General features: G+C 41.2%; 3 protein-coding genes across 6 annotated transcripts in view; 1 reads left to right on the forward strand and 2 right to left on the reverse strand.

Annotated features, from left to right (window-relative positions):
• Nucleotides 1-6,167, reverse strand: part of LOC135491710 (serine/threonine-protein kinase WNK1-like) — a 59,589-nt gene extending 53,422 nt beyond the window's left edge. For all 4 annotated transcript variants that reach the window (XM_064777745.1, XM_064777748.1, XM_064777746.1 and 1 more), the window contains exons 1-2: nucleotides 4,517-6,167; nucleotides 1,505-1,680 (exon numbers count right to left, since the gene is read on the reverse strand). In XM_064777745.1, the coding sequence (XP_064633815.1) occupies nucleotides 1,505-1,680; nucleotides 4,517-5,587 (1,247 nt within the window). In that variant the 5' untranslated portion in view covers nucleotides 5,588-6,167. The remainder of the gene's footprint in view (nucleotides 1-1,504; nucleotides 1,681-4,516) is intronic.
• A 1,440-nt stretch (nucleotides 6,168-7,607) lies between these two features.
• On the reverse strand, nucleotides 7,608-12,075 carry LOC135491234 (ketosamine-3-kinase-like). The gene is made up of 6 exons (XM_064776968.1): nucleotides 11,792-12,075; nucleotides 10,912-10,995; nucleotides 10,581-10,693; nucleotides 9,978-10,134; nucleotides 9,530-9,725; nucleotides 7,608-9,254 (listed from the first exon to the last, which is right to left on the reverse strand). Exons 1-6 carry the CDS (start codon nucleotides 11,933-11,935, stop codon nucleotides 8,992-8,994), a joined length of 957 nt encoding a protein of 318 aa, XP_064633038.1. The 5' UTR covers nucleotides 11,936-12,075; the 3' UTR covers nucleotides 7,608-8,991.
• Nucleotides 12,076-12,885: 810 nt separating this feature from the next.
• On the forward strand, nucleotides 12,886-20,099 carry LOC135491456 (DNA replication licensing factor mcm2-like). Its single transcript, XM_064777351.1, has 18 exons — nucleotides 12,886-12,900; nucleotides 13,476-13,690; nucleotides 13,835-14,007; nucleotides 14,114-14,199; nucleotides 14,348-14,522; nucleotides 14,836-14,945; nucleotides 15,043-15,152; nucleotides 15,315-15,522; nucleotides 15,715-15,849; nucleotides 16,079-16,270; nucleotides 16,434-16,527; nucleotides 16,674-16,924; nucleotides 17,165-17,404; nucleotides 17,800-17,883; nucleotides 18,055-18,207; nucleotides 18,457-18,639; nucleotides 18,812-18,967; nucleotides 19,232-20,099. The coding sequence occupies exons 1-18, from the start codon at nucleotides 12,895-12,897 to the stop codon at nucleotides 19,340-19,342; spliced, it is 2,682 nt and encodes an 893-aa protein (XP_064633421.1). The 5' UTR covers nucleotides 12,886-12,894; the 3' UTR covers nucleotides 19,343-20,099.
• The last annotated feature ends 406 nt before the right edge of the window (nucleotides 20,100-20,505 follow it).

The following is a 20,505-nucleotide window of genomic DNA, read 5'->3' on the forward strand; positions in this document are numbered from 1 at the left end:
AGCTGTCATGGATCATGAGCTTTGTCTGTTAGTGTTACCAGACACTTGCACAAATCCACAGTGTCAAAATCAATAATTCATATTCAGATTTTATAGGCTGTATCAAATTAACCTCACGCTCAAGAGCCAACTCAATCCCACTTGAATATCCCTTGTCAGGGCATGGGATATCATAACATTGTCAGATATAAAACCAGACTGAACTATGAATCTTTGATACTGCAATGTTCACTGAACTGAGGGGGGATCGATGAGACCAGAAGGATCAGAGCATTTTCATGGTCAGCCATGTTGGAGGGCAGAACAAAGATTTTAAGACTGAATCAAATGCTGTTATGGTCATTTGGGCTTGCTTTCTTTTGTCTGCCTCTCCATGGCCGGTGATGACGTCAGGTGAAACCACTCAATACCTAAACCAATGCACGAAAGCTGATTTCTCCCCTGACAACGAGCTTGACCAGTGAGCCTGCAGGCGACAGAAAGCTACACCCTACACCAACAATCTTCCATGTGATAGGAAAGCCCTGAAGAGTCAAGAAACAGTTTGTTCCCTTCTCTATCCTCACCGACTCCAAACAACTGCCAGATTATGCAGACTCTGAAGCAGTGTGTATGCAGAATGCGACTCCTCAGAAGCTTGGCACCAACCCTAAATCAGTTATAGCCAAAACCATTCTGTCTTGGCATGGCAAGAATCAGTTATTCAGTCCTGCCAGGCATTTATACACCAGTTTCTGGCAGCACTGCTCATGATCTGTTGCCACTTTTGGCACTCCGGGGATCGGTGATACGTCATACAAACCCCCCCTTTATTTCCGCAGGCAAATGGAGAACCAGACCAACCAATTACATACAAGTTACAACAAAGCACGTTCAGTTGATTCTTGATTACTTGCAAATTTTCACCAATTATGATTCCGAGTCAGACATATAACTCAACCAGTGGAAGCTCATTTCCGCTATCCGCTTGTTGAGTGTTGGTTAATTGAACTTTTGAAACACTAATCCAATGTCAGATTATTTATAGGCCATACCATTGGTTCGTTAACCACTTTTGGCCTACTTCCTGCATATAGAACAGAACATCTTGCATATATTGTAAGTTTCAGTGCAGGCCAATGTGGTCCAACATCATCTACTAGACATTCCACCCATTCCGAACTGAGACCAAGATAAAAGATTGGTTGGGAGAACTCAATGAACTGAAAATACACAGTTCTTTTGATTCCATATTGGAGTCATCATAACCAAGTGAGTCCAACCCGAGTATACAGTTTGTCATGTACTGTAAACACCAGAAACTACAGGCATTTCAGGCAACCTTCACATGGACACTAACTTGTAAACGATCAGAGACCCCATACCAAGTTGACACAAGGAATGCTGAACTATCGTCCTTCTCTTTTATTATCAACACACTTTTTTACATTGTGTTAATACAGTAACTCGTATTTCCATGAAATGACAACCCAAAAAGCTAAAGAGTAAATGTCATAAAACTTACGTTTTCAGCGTCCCAGATGTCATCAGCTCTGTGACCAGCACAATAATCTTACGTCCACGTTGTGTCAACTCTTCCCAGGAATCGAAAAATGTCACGATATTCGGGTGCTTCAGTTCCTTCAGCATTTCCGCCTCTTCTTTGAACCGTTGCCACTCACTCTTATTCCATTTCTTATCCTGAAATTAGTAGGGAGATTTTGTAGCTTTAAATTTCTGAATAATGGTTGCCTATATGTACAAGTGTAGTAAAACAACCTTTCTTGCTTTGACATCTTTAAGCTAGTCGAAATTCTCTTGAAGTCAAGCCAGTCTGTGCTAATACCTTCAGGATGTAAAATCATTCCCATTTCCTGAAAACGACAAATCAGTTAATGGCCATGTTGTACCGACTGATGCTATGAAGCACGCTTCAAGAATCTACTCTCTCTCTCTGCCTCAGCACTCTGTCAACTTCTCAAAAACTACATTCTGTTTAGAAACATTTCATGACATGGGTGTGGTAAACAAGCCAAGACTCAGAGGAGATTTGACATTTTTCAAACTAGAAATTCTGAAGAGATTGATGAATAGTTTGATGAGATGAGAGCAGTAGCAAGGCCAAGAGAGATCTCAAATGATAAGGAAGGATCAAGATGCCCATCTTGACATGTTGAATTAGATTGATGAGGTTGTTGGTAAACGAAAGGTCACTAAGTCAACCAATGAACCATACTGGAATTAGTCTGCAGATAACATGGCTAAGAACATGCACATGCTCAGCTTGCTGTTTTAGACGGAATGCTGCGGGGTGGGGTCTTTCCAGATATAGTGAAAATTACTTCCCAGAATATCCCACAGATGTCATCGATAGTCAGAGACTCATACATATGTACATCTACCTACATGAAGGGACTGTACATGCACGTGATAGCAAATGATGATGAAATGTTACATGTACAATTTGCAAGGGAAAAACAAACGATTGGTTTTATAACGGAATTATTCATTTTGTTCCATAATCTACCTTGGACCTGATATCACAATCCATTATAGTTCATGTATGCTTGGCCAGAATTTAGATCAAAACAAATAATTCACTGAATAAGAATGACGTTTCGAGCAACACTGCCAATATGCTCACATTGTAATATGTACAATGTACCGTACAAATTGTATTTATACAGGTCCTTTTTTACCCCTTTCTTTACTCTTACTAGTCTCAACGATAAACACCCTAAAGAACTGTCTGCAACCATCAATGCTGACATCACCAATATTGGATTGGAAGCAAGACCAATATGATACTGTACTCCAAACATCGCCTACACACCGATTGTACTCGTAGCATCACTTGTCTGTCTGGCACGAGTTGAGCCAAAAATAGCTTTGCCAGGGAATGTTAGCTCAAGAACACAAGGCGTGTTTCGGCAGTGTCGACTGATTGACTGAAGCGCAAGATCAGGACTTTCAAAATCACCGACATTGCCCACTTGACCAACATGGTACTAATGTGAAGCAAGAATTTACATAGATAAAAGAGGCCCCTATAAACCAGGTGAATGTGATGGTAATTTGGACTGAAAGGCCAATCAATGTCAATAATGATGAGACCTTTCTCTTTCAACAATTTAAAGTCACATATCCAATATTTGTAGTGTGCTTTTGACACGGTCAAAAGATTTCATGTAAGGAACACCAAGTCAATAACTGACTAATCTGTACATGCTCTCTCAGACACTCTAACAAGACTTGTTCATTCAGCAATTGACCTCACTGATCAGGTCTTTTTTATCAAACATATCGAGCATGTCTTGATAACAGTACTAGATCCGACCTACATTTGTCTCCAGAAATAGACTGAGACATAGTGACGTGTCATGCTCCATCACATTATGTAGGCCTACATGTACTTAGTCTTGACCATAAACTGAGAGTTCAATTCAGCCTTGCTGTGCATTATTCAACCACATCTCTGATGTGAACTGGAACCACCTGAAACAAAAAGTTATAAAAACTATAAAAAATGCTTAAATTAAAACATGTTGGTTATTCCACCGTTATTTCCATTTTGCATTTCGCGTGGAAATCCCAGATATCACTTCTGTAGTTTCAGAACCAGAACAAGGCCCGCTTACGTTCACCCTGGCCTGAAAGTGAAACTGAAAAGCCTTTTACAGTAACATACTGAGTGAGACTTCAGCAGCCACAAACAAGCAATTGACATATAAATCCCTGCTACATGTGCGATTAAAATCACATGCAACGATAATCGTCTTTTTTCTTGTGGTCATCGAAACGGAGACGGATTTTACGTGCTTTGTCGTCAAAGGATAATACCGTTGTGACTGACGGGGCGTCAAATCGGGCAGAGTACCGTTGCAGTGTCCCTTACGTCCTGACGTCTCCACCTTGTTGGAGAGACGTCTGGTGTCCCTTATGTCGTCACCTGTGGGGGTTGTGGCTGTTTGGCTCAGCAATGGGAAATAAAATGGTTTCTAATTATTTCAGCATAGATGGACATGGAGAGGTGGTTTTATGGACTGGGGTTCTGTGAGATACCCCTGCTGTGAGCGTGGTAACGATACTTTATGATTAGTGACAACATCAAGTGGTGTATTGATGCGAGAGTGGAGGTGACCTGGGCTCATACGGAAAATGAAATGATGGAAATGCCAGAAGAGTATGAGGGAGGTTACCAGGACGTGTTGTCCTTGATGTTGTGTCCTAACGGCAACATGGTGCGCAGACGATGGATCCAGAAAGACTCTCTGGAGAGTCTTGTGGCCTTTGCGGTTGTGCCATCTGGAGCGATGTGCATAATTCGAGGACGTGGATGGAGATGTCCTGGAGGCCATGGTGGTCTGGGAGGTTGAAGTGATGGCCTATGCCACAGAAAGGACATCACTTCAACCTCCCAGACCACCATGGCCTCTGTGCACCATGTCACCGTTAGGGCTAAACATCAAGGACAACACGTCCTGGTAACCTCCCTCATACTCTTATGGCGCTTCATAAAAAAGGGCTTGATTTATACCTGTAATTCACACCACGCCACCGCTACACCAGTTTCAGTATCCAGGCCCTTGAAAACCGTCTTGAACGATCCACGTCCAATTTCAATGTCAAACTTCAAGAAAGTATTATTCGGAGATGCAGCAACAGCCTTTTCGTCTGGCTCCTCTTTTTCAACAAATTTTTCCGGCACACCTTCCTTTTTTTCCAACTCCTCATCACTCAATTTCTTGACATCAGCAGTTTTATCCAATGCATCTTGCAGCGGACTACTTTCCTTGTCCAAACTGCTATCTATTTTTGCATCTTCCACAGTTCCGGCCGCGATAATTTTCTTATCCTCAATTATGGTAACCTGTTTCTTTACATGTGACTTCTCGTCTCCATTACTACTTTTCCAACGCAGAGCGGACTTATTTGCACGCTCCGGAGCAAAATCTACATTATACTTATGGGCTTTTAACTCGGATCGATCACTGATGTTTTGGACGACCCCCCGTTTACCGGTAGGTGGTCGGAATGCACTTTTATGATGGCTCTCCTTGGCTCCGGAATGAATGGCTCCAGAGTAGGCAGGTGCTTCTCCCCCATCACTGCTGGAGTCGTGAGTTGTGTCATAAGATGGTACGGGGACACGACTGACTTTGAATCTACCAAAGCGATTACCGGCAGGCTTTGGAGGTGCCATTGTTTGCGTCGATGACAAGTTTTGCTCATTACGTTTTGTGGTCCCATTCTCCTTCTTCGCACTGCTTCCTGTAGCCATCCTCAAATCTTTACCGCTTTTTATTCCTAAACCGCTACGAATGGTACTTTCCGGTTGCGGACGAACTTCTGAGGTCCCCTTTGGCAAACCAGACTTGATGTTAGTAGTACTTGTGGATTTTTCCCGATCTAAGCAATGACCATTGGAACTTGATGTTTTGACAGGTGTGGACTTCTTCGTTATTCCAAACTTCGCTGAACTTTTTGAACTAGTTTTTGAAGGCGTTGTCACCTCAGACTCTCCACTATGATGTTCGCTATCGCTAGTATCCTTCTTTGACGCTACCTCCCCATTCACAGGGTGCGCATGACCACCCTTACTCATCATAACACTATCCAACAAGACCAAGCTATGCTATAGTCTTTGGTCTTGATTACAGTATACCAACACAGTATGGAAGACTTGACAACTCGTTTGCAAACCACACGACGCCATTTTCACTTGGTAATGGGTTTGCAGACAGAGAGAACTTGTCATGTGAAGTGTGAACACAACACTCCTCAAAACACCACTGATGTTTGAAGCAAAAGTGATCACAATCTACTACAAAAACTATATATCCGTATCACAGATCTTTGACCACACAGTCACGTCCTCCTTTAATCCAAAGTTTGTGTTCGAAAGAACAAAATCTGCCACAAAAGGCTTGCCAGCAGACATGATCTCGACGTGGTCGTGGTCGTGAAAATGTACAGCTGATGCACTGTGTGCATAGAAGACACAACGATCCCTACCAAATAATACTCCAAAATCGAAGTGAACCCAACAACTGGGCTTCAAAACGGCACAGAACACCGTTCCGAGCTACGCTCTACCTATTTATGTGATCCATTTTTATATCAAATGGTTCTATCTAAGGAAAATATTCAGTATTAAGGCCTAATCCAAAACTACGGTCCTCACGATATGCGATGGCGGCCGTTCACTGACGTGAAAGTAGTTCATTTGCGGATGAATATTTGTGAGAGCCATGTTGGATATCCATGCGTGGCAAAGAAGTGCTCCACTATAACTTGGGATTTAGACTGAAATAAACATGCTTTTCAGTAGATCCAACTGTCTCTTGTAATTTTATCATATATTGTATCGTCATCTGATTCGTGAAGCACTTTCCCCTTATTTGAATGAACTTCATATTTTCGGACTTTTCGTGGACGAAAACGGGCACCTGTTAACTAAGAAGACCGTCAGAGGCCGCCACTATCTAGTGTCTTTGTGTGACTAAACAATTGACATTCCACTCCCACTCATGATTTAATTATTATTTTCTTGATTTGTGCTTTGTTTCAAGCAGCCTATATGTTTAACATCCAGGCAAAGAAAGTAGAAGACCTGTTACAACCTAAGGATAATCAATCAGGATTGATTGTCCTCCTCAATCAGGATTGATTGTCCTAAGACTAAGTCACAACCAAGCAAGTCTGAACATGATCGAGTTGTCTTGGCCAGAGTAACCAGGCCAGACAGCGTCACATCCGAGATCACAACTTTCCTATATCACTTTGGAAATTGTCACAAACATATGAATTTTTGGGATATCTCCATGTTGTATCAGAAAAATCCATATTTGTCACAACCATAATTGTAACAGTAAGTTGATGCATAAGGGTTTGGGTTAAAGAGTCTCAACCATCAAAAACTTTGAATTTGTCAGACCAGCAGCAGCAGGCAAGGCTGAAGCCATTGTTCACATGCCATTTGGTACATCAAAGACAAGTTCTATCAAGTTCTGTCAAGTTCTATTCAAGAAATTTTGGCAACTATTTACAAGACAAGGCAAATAGGATTGATCACTTTGGTCCAAAAATGTCATCGTTTGCAAGATGTAACAACCATGCCATAGGAGATGTTGTCACCACTCATACTAGAGGTCGTACCAACCCTTGAGGGGAAGTAAGAATCATTGGCCTCATTGGTGAATTGTCTCAACCACCAATGCCATTGTCAGATGTGACAGTTAGATTGGAGACAATGTCACAACCACCCATCAAACTGAGATGTTTTAGCAACTGTTTGCAAACCAAGAGGTCAGGCCACACCAATCCTTGTTGCTTTGGGAAAAAGTCACACTCAACCTTGAAAACTAATGTATTCTGGAGACGGTGGATGTTGAATCCATGTCCCATTAGAATTAGAATAACGGCAGAGCGTCTCCCTTGACCCTATGTCTGGTAAGGATACAATGTCACAACAATATCAGTCTCATTTTTGAAGTGTCTGAGGGGCAAGAGACACTGAGACATTGTGCCCAGCCCAGTCTGAGATCTAGTTCAGAGTTAGATCACAGTCGAACGCAGAAGCAGAGAACATGGTTGGCATTAAGTGGGAAAAAAAACATACAAATGTCTATAATTTCAACAGTTTATTAATAAATCATTCCGGTGTAAAAGAAAGAAACTACAGCTATAAATATATTGCCAGTGTCATTATTTTTTGGAATGGAAGAAGCTCTGTCACCTGACAGAATCAAACAATACTAAAATCTGACGAAATATATAACATTACATCCAGCATGCCCCATAGCAGTGCTAATTTGTATACACAATTCATCTTTTGAAACAGTTTAAGTGTTGCTACTCCACCTGTCACATGCGCCAGTCTTGAACCTCTAGCACCCTCTATTAAGGAACAGCATCATTTCATAGTTGGCATGATTAATTCATGCTGCTCCTTTGGTTTAAAATTTTCACACACTTGGCCCCCCACAATTACAAAGCACCACTATAAAGCAAAAAAAAATGCAGAAAAAATATCATGATCTTTTGCCAAAGCTTGTAAAATAATCACTCTCTCTCTTTGTTAATGAAAATATTCTTTGAAGACACATTTGTTCTACGTTATAAATGCAAAGCCATGTCAAATAAATTCTTACACAGTACAAAGAAATTGACCAACATTATAGATTCCTAAATACCCACAATTCAGTGGCACGTAATGTCCTCTCATTCATTTCAGGAGTTCAAAAACAATCTTGCATCTGCTAGAACTATCCATTTGAAACTATTGATAGCATCAAGTTCTTTGGGAAGACAACAATATGTCAACATAAATAAGTTCATGAAGAGATACTCCAAGTCAGTTTTTTTCATGAAATTTGGTAAAAATAAAGGAAAATAATCCATTTTCACCGTGGTAATAACTTGCGAAATAAGGAAGAGAATATTAGGCTGAGAATAAGTCCTAACATTTACAATCATGTGTCAACACAGACATTAACTTCAAGACATCACAACAAATCAAAGTCATTATTGCAGGATCAACAACTGTACAAAGACATACCGACTTTAATCAGCAGAACCGTTATAAGGTAAACTCAACAAACATATTCATACTTGCATCCAGGATAAATAACATTAAGTACAGACACACAGGTGTATGTATATCAGAGGAATACACTATATGTAACATTATATATGGACAATGATGTCATTCTGACATCAGTATGAATCATTCACTACAATACCACCTTAAAAACACCAGATTACCATATTTGAAATCAGACAACTTACAGGAATGTTTCCATTTCTGGAATAAAATGCATCAAATAGATAGAATTCTTAAATGAATGATAATCACATAAATACAATTATGTCAAGCATACATGTATCATATCACTGAAGCAGGTGACCTGCACTCTTATCAAAATCTTGACTATTTCCACCAGATGACAACGTTTGTTGCCTAATTAAATGAGTGATACATCCTATCTGGTTACAAGATGCTGGGTCCCCTTACAAAGTTTTTGCCAGTGCAATTAACTCGTGCATACACTCAGCTGTCTTGTCACGGAGTGTGCTATGACCATGAATCCAATAGATGGCCAGACTAAACAAGTGGTAGAGTTTACGACGATTTTCTGACGTCTTGTCCAATGGCATGTGCTGTCGATATGCTTTGAAAAAGGATTCGTGAAATTTCGACCTGAAGTCATCCTCATAGACTTGAATAAAGTCAAATTCAGCATCGCCATAGATACAGGCAGCATCATAGGTTACTAGAAATGAAAATGGAGAATGAGGTTAAGGGAGCGACAGACGCAACACAATTGAATACTTCACTTTGTTCATATTGAAAGGAGAACAGAAATCATCCTTCACCACAAACCAGACCACCTGTTTTTATGACCTGTTGCTTTTCTGAAAAAATTGCAATCTGGCATCAATTTTGCCATTTGGCATCAATTTCATGTCATCAAGTGTATTTTTGCAGTCCTGTTAGTGCCAGTGCTATAGTCACAATAGTTTCACCATAAGCAACTAATTTTCTTACCGACTTCCGTGCCAATATGGCCCACATTAACAACACACAAATCTCCATGAAGAAGAGATGGAAGAATTTCTGTATCTTGAAAGAATTTTGGAAGCAACAGCTGTAATTCAGACCACAACTCCCGCACTTCTTGGTCATGGAACTCCCAGTCAATTATAGTGAACACAGGTTTGAGAATTTCTCGTGAAAAATACTCCTGAAATCAGAAACACTGAAAACATAAACTAAGTGACAAAACGTTTTGAGTTCATTGCAGATGTCGTCGCACATTTAGTCAAGTAATCTCAAAAGATACCATGGATTAAAGACTCAGAACCAATACTTCGTGAACAAGACAATCTTGGTGGATGCTTCATTCAACATGCTGATGAAATGGCAAGGAATTCCACTTTCAGTCGATTGAGCGTTTTGGATTTCAGATCTGATCGCACAGGGGGTCATTACTCACCAGCCAGCTGGAAGACCATCCTTTTCCAGGAGTAAATCTTCCAAGAAATGTATCACAGTGATATCCAAACTTGTGTACTGCCTCGCTTTCATTAGAATGGACTGTGGAAGTGCTCTCCTCTTTCTTTTTAAGCAGCTTTATATTGTGGCTGTGTAATCTGGAAAGGGAATTATGTTGTTATTATTTTTTTAATTAACACTTGTCCTGTTCAACTCAAATTTCTAAAGTATTGCAATCATAGGCTCAAGAAATAAAGAAGTGGTCTATAATACTTAAATATGTTTGCATCATATGCTTTCCATTCCATCAACAATACAAAAGAGTGGTTTCACCTGACGTCATCACCTCCCATTCTGGAGGGACAGACAAAAGAAAGCAAACCCATATGACCATGACAGCATTTGATTCAGTTTAGTCAGGCACGACAAATCATTGTTCTGCCATCCAACATGGCCGACCGTAGGCTTAACACTATATCCAGAAACTAAATGCTCACAACTGACGACATTTGTTCTTATCTAAATAACTCGCCATGTCCCTGACTCTATAGTTTACTCAATCTAATAAACAACTTAAAGCCAACCCACCAACTGATAGACTTACTTGCCAAATCGGTCTCCCAGCTGGGCCCACATTTCTTCAGTTGAAAGACGCTCTAGCCCATCCAGGTATTCCATGATGGAAACGGCCCCATGTCCCGATGGATGATCAACCAACTGCAAAATAGATAGGGTGTGAAGAAAGAGTTATAGGGGTTGGCCCTTATTTGAGAAAATTCTTTAAAATTGACCATGCATTTCAGAAAATTGATGAAAAAAACTGGAGGCCCCTTATCTCCGAGGCACATCTTCTTTTGCTGACTATCACTTGCATCAGATCTATCTATCCCCTTGTCCCCTGTGATGAAAGAGGTTAACTACAGGAGCTACACTACCTTTATTATTTTCGGAACTCGGATGGCCTCAGTTGCTGTGATGGATAACAAACTTTCCTTTTCTCCGAAGAACATTGCTTTGGTCTGAAGACAGATGATCACAAGCCGATAGTTAGATATAAGGTATAGGACAATGTCAATGGAAGTATTTTCTCCTTCAACTAGTGGATTTTCTTGATACCACCTACTCATTTAGTTCAGTACAGCCACGTTCTTCAAATTCAATGCAAATGTTGAAGCCCAGTGATGGAGCTGTTCACCATCTATGTCAACACTCAAATTAGTTAAGAATAAGATTAAGAGGGTACACTGTAAGATCATCCCCGCAAAACATTTACAATCTGATGGAGTGTGAGTGAGAGCATGAACTTGGATACCGTGGATCACACAGCGCAGTGGCAGACCCTTGGTTGTGCCACTACGGTATGCGGTGCAACGGCGGAGCTGTTGTGACGCGAAATGCCTCAACCCAAGGATTTCTTCTGCTTCTACTTGGTACTCTGCCTGGACACTGAGACCGTCAACCTCCTTTGACGTGTTTTGCTGAGGCCTACACAACAGTCCGTGACATGTGTTGTATGACATCGACTGAGTCTGAGACATTAATGGATGATATGAATAAAGACTAGCAAATGCTTTTACTCCGCTTTTGTACAGGAAGGCCTAGTGTAAATCATACTAAATGTACATGGAGATTTAGATAAAAGCATTTGCTAGTCTTTATTCATATCACCCAACGTCATTACTTCACTATCTAAAAGCATCCTTCCTAAAGCTTGTACAGGCCCCACAGTTCAGTCAGGGTACATACAATCATACATGATACAAACCCATTATTAACCACAATACTTAAGCCTATGATAACAACAGATCAACAAACCTCTGGGTTAGTATTGAATTTTGCAAAGTACTTCGTGCCATCATCTGTCAAGTAAACAGCAGAGTTATTTACAACTCCACCTCTGGTTTTGCCAACCAATTCTATGGTAGATGAATTTAACTCTTTTTTCAACAAATCGTCCATTCTTGCAGCTAAATTGCGATACTACTTGTAAGTCTTAGTTGTATAGATTCTCACTGACAACTTCTTGTTTCATAACATGACTTAATATCGCAGATTAAGACGGATTAAAAATTGAGAATTTTATCAATGTCAACAGAGCGGAAAGCAGACACTTTTACTTGACTTAGTCTACGGACAAAATGTATTTATACTTTTAAGCAATAAATCGCATTAAAGTGAACTTGATATGATAAATATAATATAATAATTCTATAATGTAATTGTGACTTGAATGATATTGTCATGAAACAACATATGATGGAAATATATTGAATACAAATTTGGTCTGCGGTTTCTCAAAATGGACATTCTCCAAGCGTCGTCAATGGTGAAAATCGCTGTTAAGCCTCACTCGACCTACTGTCTCTGCCACGGTTGGCTCGCCAGTCACCTCTCAACAATGGGAACAATCCCCATGACTGCGCCATTCATTGTTAAAATCTATATCTTTATTACGCATCTGTTTGACACAAATACACTTCACAGTGTTATGAAAAAAACTATCATGACATCCTTAAAATGTTTTTTTATCGAAACATATCAAGAAGGCTTTTCAATATAGGTTACAAGCAGCGCACTATAAACCCTGGATCAGTGTGTGGACGATCAAACTGTGGCAGAGGGACTATGTGACAAGTTCAGCGGGTGCATGTAAATTGGACATTTGACCCGGCGCCCGGGAGATTGCTACACGGAGTGATATATTTGTATCCATTCGCTGCAATCTGTTGGTTTCTTTTAAAATATGCTCTAGTAATTATTAATAAACAAGTACCTCGTAAATGTTTATACCATCTTATACAACACTGTACCATTGTAATGTGATTTTAAGCAAGAACATGAAAGACCTATTTTCGTGTATTCTCCTTGACCTTTGACCGGCAAAATTTCCCGCGTTTTTCGATCACGGACATTTAACAATGGCGGTATGTTTTTCATTGAAGACCAACACCAACTTTCATCCATCATTTGTACAATATTACAAACGTTTATTTTCATCATGTATGATCATATGATATGATAATCCTCCCAAGAACCTGTAGGACTTGTCAACACTGAGTGTCGTCTTCCACAATCGTTTTAATTCGTGTTCATTGTTCATGATTGTGGGCAGAATGTGGCTTACCCCTTTAATTTTTACCGGCGCCCTCTTTTTTTCAACAATTGTACTAGCCTACACATGAAATTTAACCTTAGTTCTTTTAATTTAACCATTGTACAGGTTCATGTCAAATGAGATTTGATCATTTCCACCACAGGAGTGCATTTGATTAAGCAAATTATTTTGTGGGATATGATTTGTCAATATGACTGGGGGGGGGGGGGGTCATGTCATGACGACTTTATCATCATCATGTCAATTGACAATTATCTCGCTGTGGCGGCCGTTTTGGTGTATTGTCAGCTGAGCTTAGCTGTTGTCATTACATACAGGCCATGTCTGCAGAATTGGTAGGCTTGATTGTGAATACTAACCCAACTCCATTGTATCTTTTTGTAGGATGAACCTTCTTCAGATCCTATCTCTGCTCCGACCAGCCCAGCATCTCGATCCTCTCGTGGTCGTGGGAGGCATGGTAGTCAGAGAGATGGGCTAACGTCAAGTCCTGGCCGTGACCTGCCGCCATTTGAAGATGAATCGGAAGACCTGATTGGTCACAGGGAGCAGGAGGAAGATGTGGACGGCGAGGACCTCTTTGGCGATAATATGGAAAGGTGTGTATCCATGGCAATCCATCAAGGAGATTTGCCATTAATGACTCCTGTCAAATGGCGCTACCAGCTGGATGGAAGATGACTTTGCTCGAAAATACTTAAAATTGTTGGAGAAAATTGATCACAACACCTCTCATTTTCCAGAGACTACCGTCCCATTGCCGAGTTGGATACCTATGACCCAGAGGCCCTCGATGATGAGGCTGACTTTGATGCCATGTCGGAAGGGGACCGTCAAGACGCTGAAGCCGCCATGAGAAAGCGTGACCGTGAACTTGGTCTTGCTAGCGGCCGTATGAGGAGAGGTCTCCTTTATGGTGAGTATCATGTTCGAGCACATCCTATCCCATTTCCTCTAAAATATTTTCATCCGGATTTTTCTGTTATTGGTTGAAATTCAGTATGGTTTATTTTTGTTTACAGCGGAATCTGATGAAGAAGATGAGATCCCCAGCAGACGTCGACGTCTGGCTGAGAGAGCTGCTGAAGGTGACGTGGAGGATGACGAGGTAAAATGAAAAAATTATCAACAATTTTCATCCAATATTACTCAGAATCTCTCAAATCAACTCATAAAGAGGCAGTTTTTCCCTTTATGGGGAAATGTTCTTTGAAATAGGAAATGTTACTTAGACCTTTTCACTTCTATGATTCCAGATGATTGAAAGTATTGAAAACCTGGAGGATATGAAGGGCCACTCAGTACAAGAATGGGTTTCCATGATGGCACCAAGAACAGAAATCAAAAATAGATTTAAAAATTTCCTCCGGACATTCGTCAATGAAAAAGGCCATAATCTGTATAAAGAAAAAATACGCCAAATGGTGGAAGGTAAGGATCTATCTAATACCAGTGTAACAGTAATCGGTATCCTCTAGGAAAAAGTGTCATTCTCTTGTTTAATGACAGGTGGCATGTCACTTCAGTGTCATGTTCTTCATAGATTATTCATCAGTTTGAATACGAAATCATGACCTTTGGTATTACTCTGTAGTGTGGAAGTTGAAGGAATTGAACCCAAGGTAGAGGGTCCACAATTAGATAACAAAACCCTCCAGGTTGGAGCTGATGTTCAATCTCTCGTTAGTCTTGACTCCAGATTGACCGTCACTGTTGTATAAAAGTCCCAAATGCTATTTTTCAGCCAACAAGGAGAGTTTAGTGGTTGATTACAACATCCTGGCATCATCTGAACAGGTCTTAGCGTACTTTCTTCCTGAAGCTCCAGCTGAAATGTTGAAAATCTTTGACGAGGTAAGTGTATCTTGAGGGTGGCCAGTGAAAGAAAACAAAGGTCAACATGGAGCATGCTGTATTCTTGTAATTTGTAATCTTGCGTTCTCCTTTCAAGGCAGCCAAAGAAGTAGTCCTCGGAATGTACCCTCGCTACGACCAGATTGTCAACGAGATTCATGTGCGGATTGCCGAGTTACCACTAGTTGAAGACATAAGGTCACTAAGGTAAGATTCTGATGGTTGTTTGTTGTGGCTAAGTTAATACCCCGGCATTGAGTTGACAATCTTTTTGAACTCGATGGGTGTCTGATATCACTTTCTCAGTACAATGGAATAATTCCATTCGGACATCGACATTGATTGATGCCATGAATTTTCATATTTCAGACAACTCCACTTGAACCAACTCATCCGTACCAGCGGGGTCGTCACGAGTACGACAGGTGTCCTGCCTCAGTTAAGCATGATCAAATACGACTGTAACAAATGTAACTTTATCCTCGGACCGTTCTACCAGACACAAAACCAAGAGGTCAAACCAGGCTCTTGTCCTGAGTGTCAGTCTATCGGACCATTTGAAATAAATATGGAACAGGTAAGACAGTTTTCACCCTACCTTTAATTGCTGGCCACCCTACCTTGAGTTGCACACTGGCAAAACTTCTTGAAGATCATGAGTACCATCCTACATTGAGAAAACCCTGCAGAGAACCCTGTAAGAAAACCTTCAGTAGACTTGAAATTGGTAACTAAACATCATAAATGAGATATTCAAATTTCTTTTCAGACTTTATATAAAAACTACCAGCGTGTGACAGTCCAAGAGAGTCCTGGGAAAGTACCTGCTGGCCGTCTGCCTCGATCAAAGGAAGCCATATTGTTGGACGATCTGGTCGACACATGTAAACCTGGTGACGAAATTGTACGTTTTCCGATGTATTTGTCAGTCTGTTCTGAGTCCAAAGACTCTTTGACTTCTTCCAGTAATGATGGCCACAGTTATCGCTAGCCACAAGCAGTTCAGTGTCGTCAAAACTTATTGAAGTTGTCCCCACTGGCCTTGTGGGCTTGAAATTTCTGATCAGACTGCTTTCTTATAATAAACAGACTCGTTCTCATCTTATCCAATAATTTCTAACCTTTTTTTGCAGGAACTGACTGGTATATATCACAACAACTACGACGGTTCATTGAACACCGCCAACGGTTTCCCGGTGTTTGCAACTCTTATTCAAGCCAATTACATCACGAAGAAGGACGACAAGATGGCTGTGGCGGCGCTGACTGACGAAGACGTCCGTGCAATTATTGCCTTGTCAAAGGATCAGAGAATCGGTGAAAGGGTGAGTAGTGACTTGGAGTAATACTCCCCTGGATGAAGTGCGTGATAACTGCAGTACTATAATATCCCACAGGGGAAATGCTTCAATTATGGAAACATTTCATTTATCATGGCATCAAACAATTTCGAGATGATCCATTCATTGAAGTAATGTTTCTTTGCAGATCTTTGCCTCCATTGCGCCATCTATCTACGGTCACGATGACATCAAGAGAGCAATTGCTCTGGCCATGTTCAGTGGCGTACCAAAAAATCCAGGTGAGTGTCGTATCCAAAAAACAAATCTGAAAGTTCTACAACCAACAGCAGAAATTTATCAAGAGTTTACTTCCTCATTGTTTATTGCCTCCAAACATTTCAAGCCAAACAACATAAAGAATGTACTATATGCTGTCCTTCTCCAGGTGGGAAACACAAAATACGAGGTGACATCAACATCCTTGCCTGTGGGGACCCTGGTACGGCCAAATCGCAGTTCCTGAAGTACGTGGAGAAGGCAGCGCCACGGGTCGTGTACACCACGGGACAGGGTGCGTCTGCTGTTGGTCTGACAGCGTACGTACAGCGCCATCCAGTGTCGAGGGAATGGACGTTAGAAGCTGGTGCTCTTGTATTGGCTGATAAGGGCATCTGCTTGATTGACGAGTTTGATAAGGTGAGGGTTCGTTATTCTTGTTCATGAGCCCTTTAATTGCCCAACAGATAAAACTGCGGCCACGGTTTCTGAATTTAAGACTCGTATGGCATATAGCACTTTATAAAGTGATATGCGCTGCCATCTTTTATAAGTTGGGCCTGACAAGGTATGGAATGCATGAGTCAATCATAACATCTAGATTTGAAAGTTCTTTTGTTTTGCTTGAAATCAGCTGGTGGCGTCTGCTCTCCATTCCAGATGAACGACGCCGACCGTACTAGTATCCACGAGGCCATGGAACAACAGAGCATCTCCATCTCCAAAGCCGGCATCGTGACGTCCCTCCAGGCTCGATGTGCTGTCATTGCCGCAGCTAATCCAATCGGTGGCCGATATGACCCCTCGCTGACCTTCGCTGAGAACGTAGATCTGACTGAGCCGATTTTGTCTCGTTTTGATATCCTGTGCGTGGTTAGGGACACTGTGGACCCTGTCCAGGTAGGTAATGTTTACACTTATCACCATCGGATAAACAACTGACTTCAGCCAGTTTGGCAGAAGAGACAATATTACTCTTCAAGCAGGTTCTAAACTCAGAAAAATTATCTCCAACGTTCCAAAATCCGAATTTTTGGTGACTAGGAATAAGCCTACATAACCTCTACTGGAAGTAAACAAATCAACTTCCTGTTGCTCGTGCTCAGTATGGACTTTTGAGAATTCCTCTACCTCCACCAACATATCAAGTGGGGCATGTCTTCTGCTTGGATAGTGCGGATTGATTTCTGACTCTTGAATAACAAAACTGATTTGAATACCTGTTACAGACGAGGTTTGGCTAGGCTTCAGTCTGTATTTTCCAGAATTTAAAGAACCCTGCTGTCTCATTTCAGGACGAGTTGTTGGCGCGATTTGTGGTACAAAGCCACGAGAAACATCATCCTAATGCGGTCGCTGGCGAGAACGGCGCTCCTCTGGTAGGTGACTTTGACTGTTAAACTTTGATCTGGAGTGACATAACCTCACCTCATAATCAGTTTTAATGTGATCAATCAGTGAAGCAAGGAATTCATTGTTGGTATTGGTCTGCCTCCTTAACCCCCTTTGCCTGCACCTATGTACTTTAACTTTTCACTTCACCTTTCCAGGAACTGCCAAAGCAGACGGACCTGGAGCTCATTCCTCAGGACATGCTCAAGAAGTACCTCATCTATGCGAAGGAGAAGGCAAGTCCGAAACTCAACCAGATGGACCAAGACAAGGTGGCCAAGATGTATTCAGATCTCAGGCGCGAGTCCATGGTGAGGAAAACTTTAGTAATTACTCTCGTTTCACTGATCTGATTATTCAAGCCAAGCCTGATAGGCGTTATGCACATGTTTGATGCTGTGTAAAGGCATTGAGAGTTACTTCAGGCAAGTGTTAAGAAAGGCTTGCGTTAGTATAGCACCTTTCCAGTTTGCTCTGCTCAAAGCACTTGTCCTCCCCTTGATCTATGAGGCCCGTGTTTGACTCCAAAGAAGAACATTTCCAACCTTGTGATATTTCAGGCGACTGGCAGCATTCCAATCACCGTCCGTCACATCGAGTCCGTGATCCGAATGGCGGAGTCCCACGCCAAGATGCACCTCCGCGATTACGTCAACGAAGACGACGTCAACATGGCGATCCGGATCATGCTGGAGAGCTTCATCAGCACGCAAAAGTTCAGCATCATGAGGAGTATGAAAAAGGTAACTTCCCTCTCAAGTCTATTGGTGGTGACTGTCGGCTGTCACCATCCTCAGCTTTATTTGTCCCTAGAAAACCTCTCATTTGAGAAGACGTAAGAACTTGTTCTACCATGATGTCGGGAGCTATCCTGTTTTCTAAACCTCATTGATACATTTAACTGTTCCATTTCAGACTTTCAACCGTTACCTTAGCTTCCGACGAGACAACAACGAGCTTCTTCTGTTCATCCTGAAGCAACTCGCCCAGGACCAGATGTCCTTTCAGAGGAATAAATATGGAGTGGACCAAGATCAGATCGAAATCTCTGAAAAAGACTTTGTGGACAAGGTGAGTTTTGAGTTCAAAACAGTGAAAGATGTTCTTAATTCACATTCAAAAGAAATTTAGTGTGCATTTTTGAGCAGCTCAATGGTGTTTCCTTTTGTAAGGCCTATTCATACATGTGTGCTTGATGGTGATCATGGCCCAGGCCATTGGCACTTGTTTTGGCAGCAGCAATTTAGAAACAATTACCTCCGTTCTCTATTAACTATATCAGACAGCAATTAGCTGTGTCCATATTTAAATATCTTGGTATCCTTCATTTTGCAGGCCCGCCAGATCAACATTACCAACCTTGCATCCTTCTTCGACAGTGAACTCTTCCAAGTTAATCGATTCCAACACGACGCAAAAAAGAAACTCATCATCCAGACATTATAAATGAGACACTTTGATAAGGTGGGATGGATAGCGACATGCTAAGACCCGCCTTAAAACCTGTCTAATCTGGGTTTTTTAGAAGAGGAGAAATCTTCTAACACTCTATTGAGTGCTCTATCATGCCTGGTGCTGCCTGGTGCTGCCTACTTTAGTTTAAATTCACGATGGATGGATTCAGAATTGGCGAGATTTTCAAATGAGCTCTGTAAATAATTCCTTTCCATGAGCTCTGTAGATAATTTTGTTGCAAGATATTATTTGCTTCTACTTAATCTCATTTACTGTAACTGCCAGGTCTCTGCGGATTTTGCAAATAATTGTGATTTGCGAAAACAAAATTTGTTGTGCCTTCCCATTCCTATGTCCTACCAATTAGAATCTCGGGTTGCTTTCAGACCCACGTCTTGTGATGTTACCAATAAAAATTCAAATCAAGTAGAATCAAACACATCACTTTGCTCATCTTTCCCACCCAAGTTATGTTGTACTTGCACACAAATCTTCATTTGATAATCATGTCAGTTTATGACCTTGTACTTGATACCATTTAGAATCACTGTGCTTTGTTTTGTTATTATTGTGTATAGATCGTTACTTCATTTGAACTTTCATGTATACATGTACTTGATCATAATACTGTTGTTGACTATTTTGCTACAGATGAAGGGATATCACCAAACCATGTGTTCAAACTGTAAATAAACCTTTGTATGCTGCGCATTTATACACTTATACCAATTATGAATAAATACTGAAACAACGAGAAGTTGCCTTGTTCGCCTTGATCTTCATCACAAGGATATTTCTACTCTTTCGGATAGTCCCCTTCAAGATAATCGCCTCCTCTTCTGCCCCTCCTCAAGGGTATGACACACTTGATAGTCTAGCGGTAAAGCTAGTCCCCTTCAAGATAATCACATCCTCTTCTGGCCCTCCTCAAGGGTATGACACACTTGATAGTCTAGCGGTAAAGCTAGTCCCCTTCAAGATAATCGCCTCCTCTTCTGGCCCTCCTCAAGGGTATGACACACTTGATAGTCTAGCGGTAAAGCTAGTCCCCTTCAAGATAATCACATCCTCTTCTGGCCCTCCTCAAGGGTATGACACACTTGATAGTCTAGCGGTAAAGCTAGTCCCCTTCAAGATAATCGCCTCCTCTTCTG

Source organism: Lineus longissimus, chromosome 7 (assembly GCF_910592395.1).
Source record: "Lineus longissimus chromosome 7, tnLinLong1.2, whole genome shotgun sequence".
Taxonomy (NCBI): domain Eukaryota; kingdom Metazoa; phylum Nemertea; class Pilidiophora; order Heteronemertea; family Lineidae; genus Lineus; species Lineus longissimus.

Excerpts from the sequence above, each read along its gene's own strand:
- LOC135491234 (XM_064776968.1), bottom strand. The coding sequence starts at position 11,935 with ATGGACGATTTGTTGAAAAAAGAGTTAAATTCATCTACCATAGAATTG. Across the intron at positions 10,694-10,911 it reads GAGTTCCGAAAATAATAAAG|TTGGTTGATCATCCATCGGG; the intron begins GTAGTGTAGCTC and ends TCTATTTTGCAG. Across the intron at positions 10,135-10,580 it reads CTGGGAGACCGATTTGGCAA|ATTACACAGCCACAATATAA; the intron begins GTAAGTCTATCA and ends TTCCCTTTCCAG.
- LOC135491456 (XM_064777351.1), top strand. Across the intron at positions 15,153-15,314 it reads GAAGACATAAGGTCACTAAG|ACAACTCCACTTGAACCAAC; the intron begins GTAAGATTCTGA and ends TTCATATTTCAG. Across the intron at positions 16,925-17,164 it reads TGATTGACGAGTTTGATAAG|ATGAACGACGCCGACCGTAC; the intron begins GTGAGGGTTCGT and ends TCTCCATTCCAG.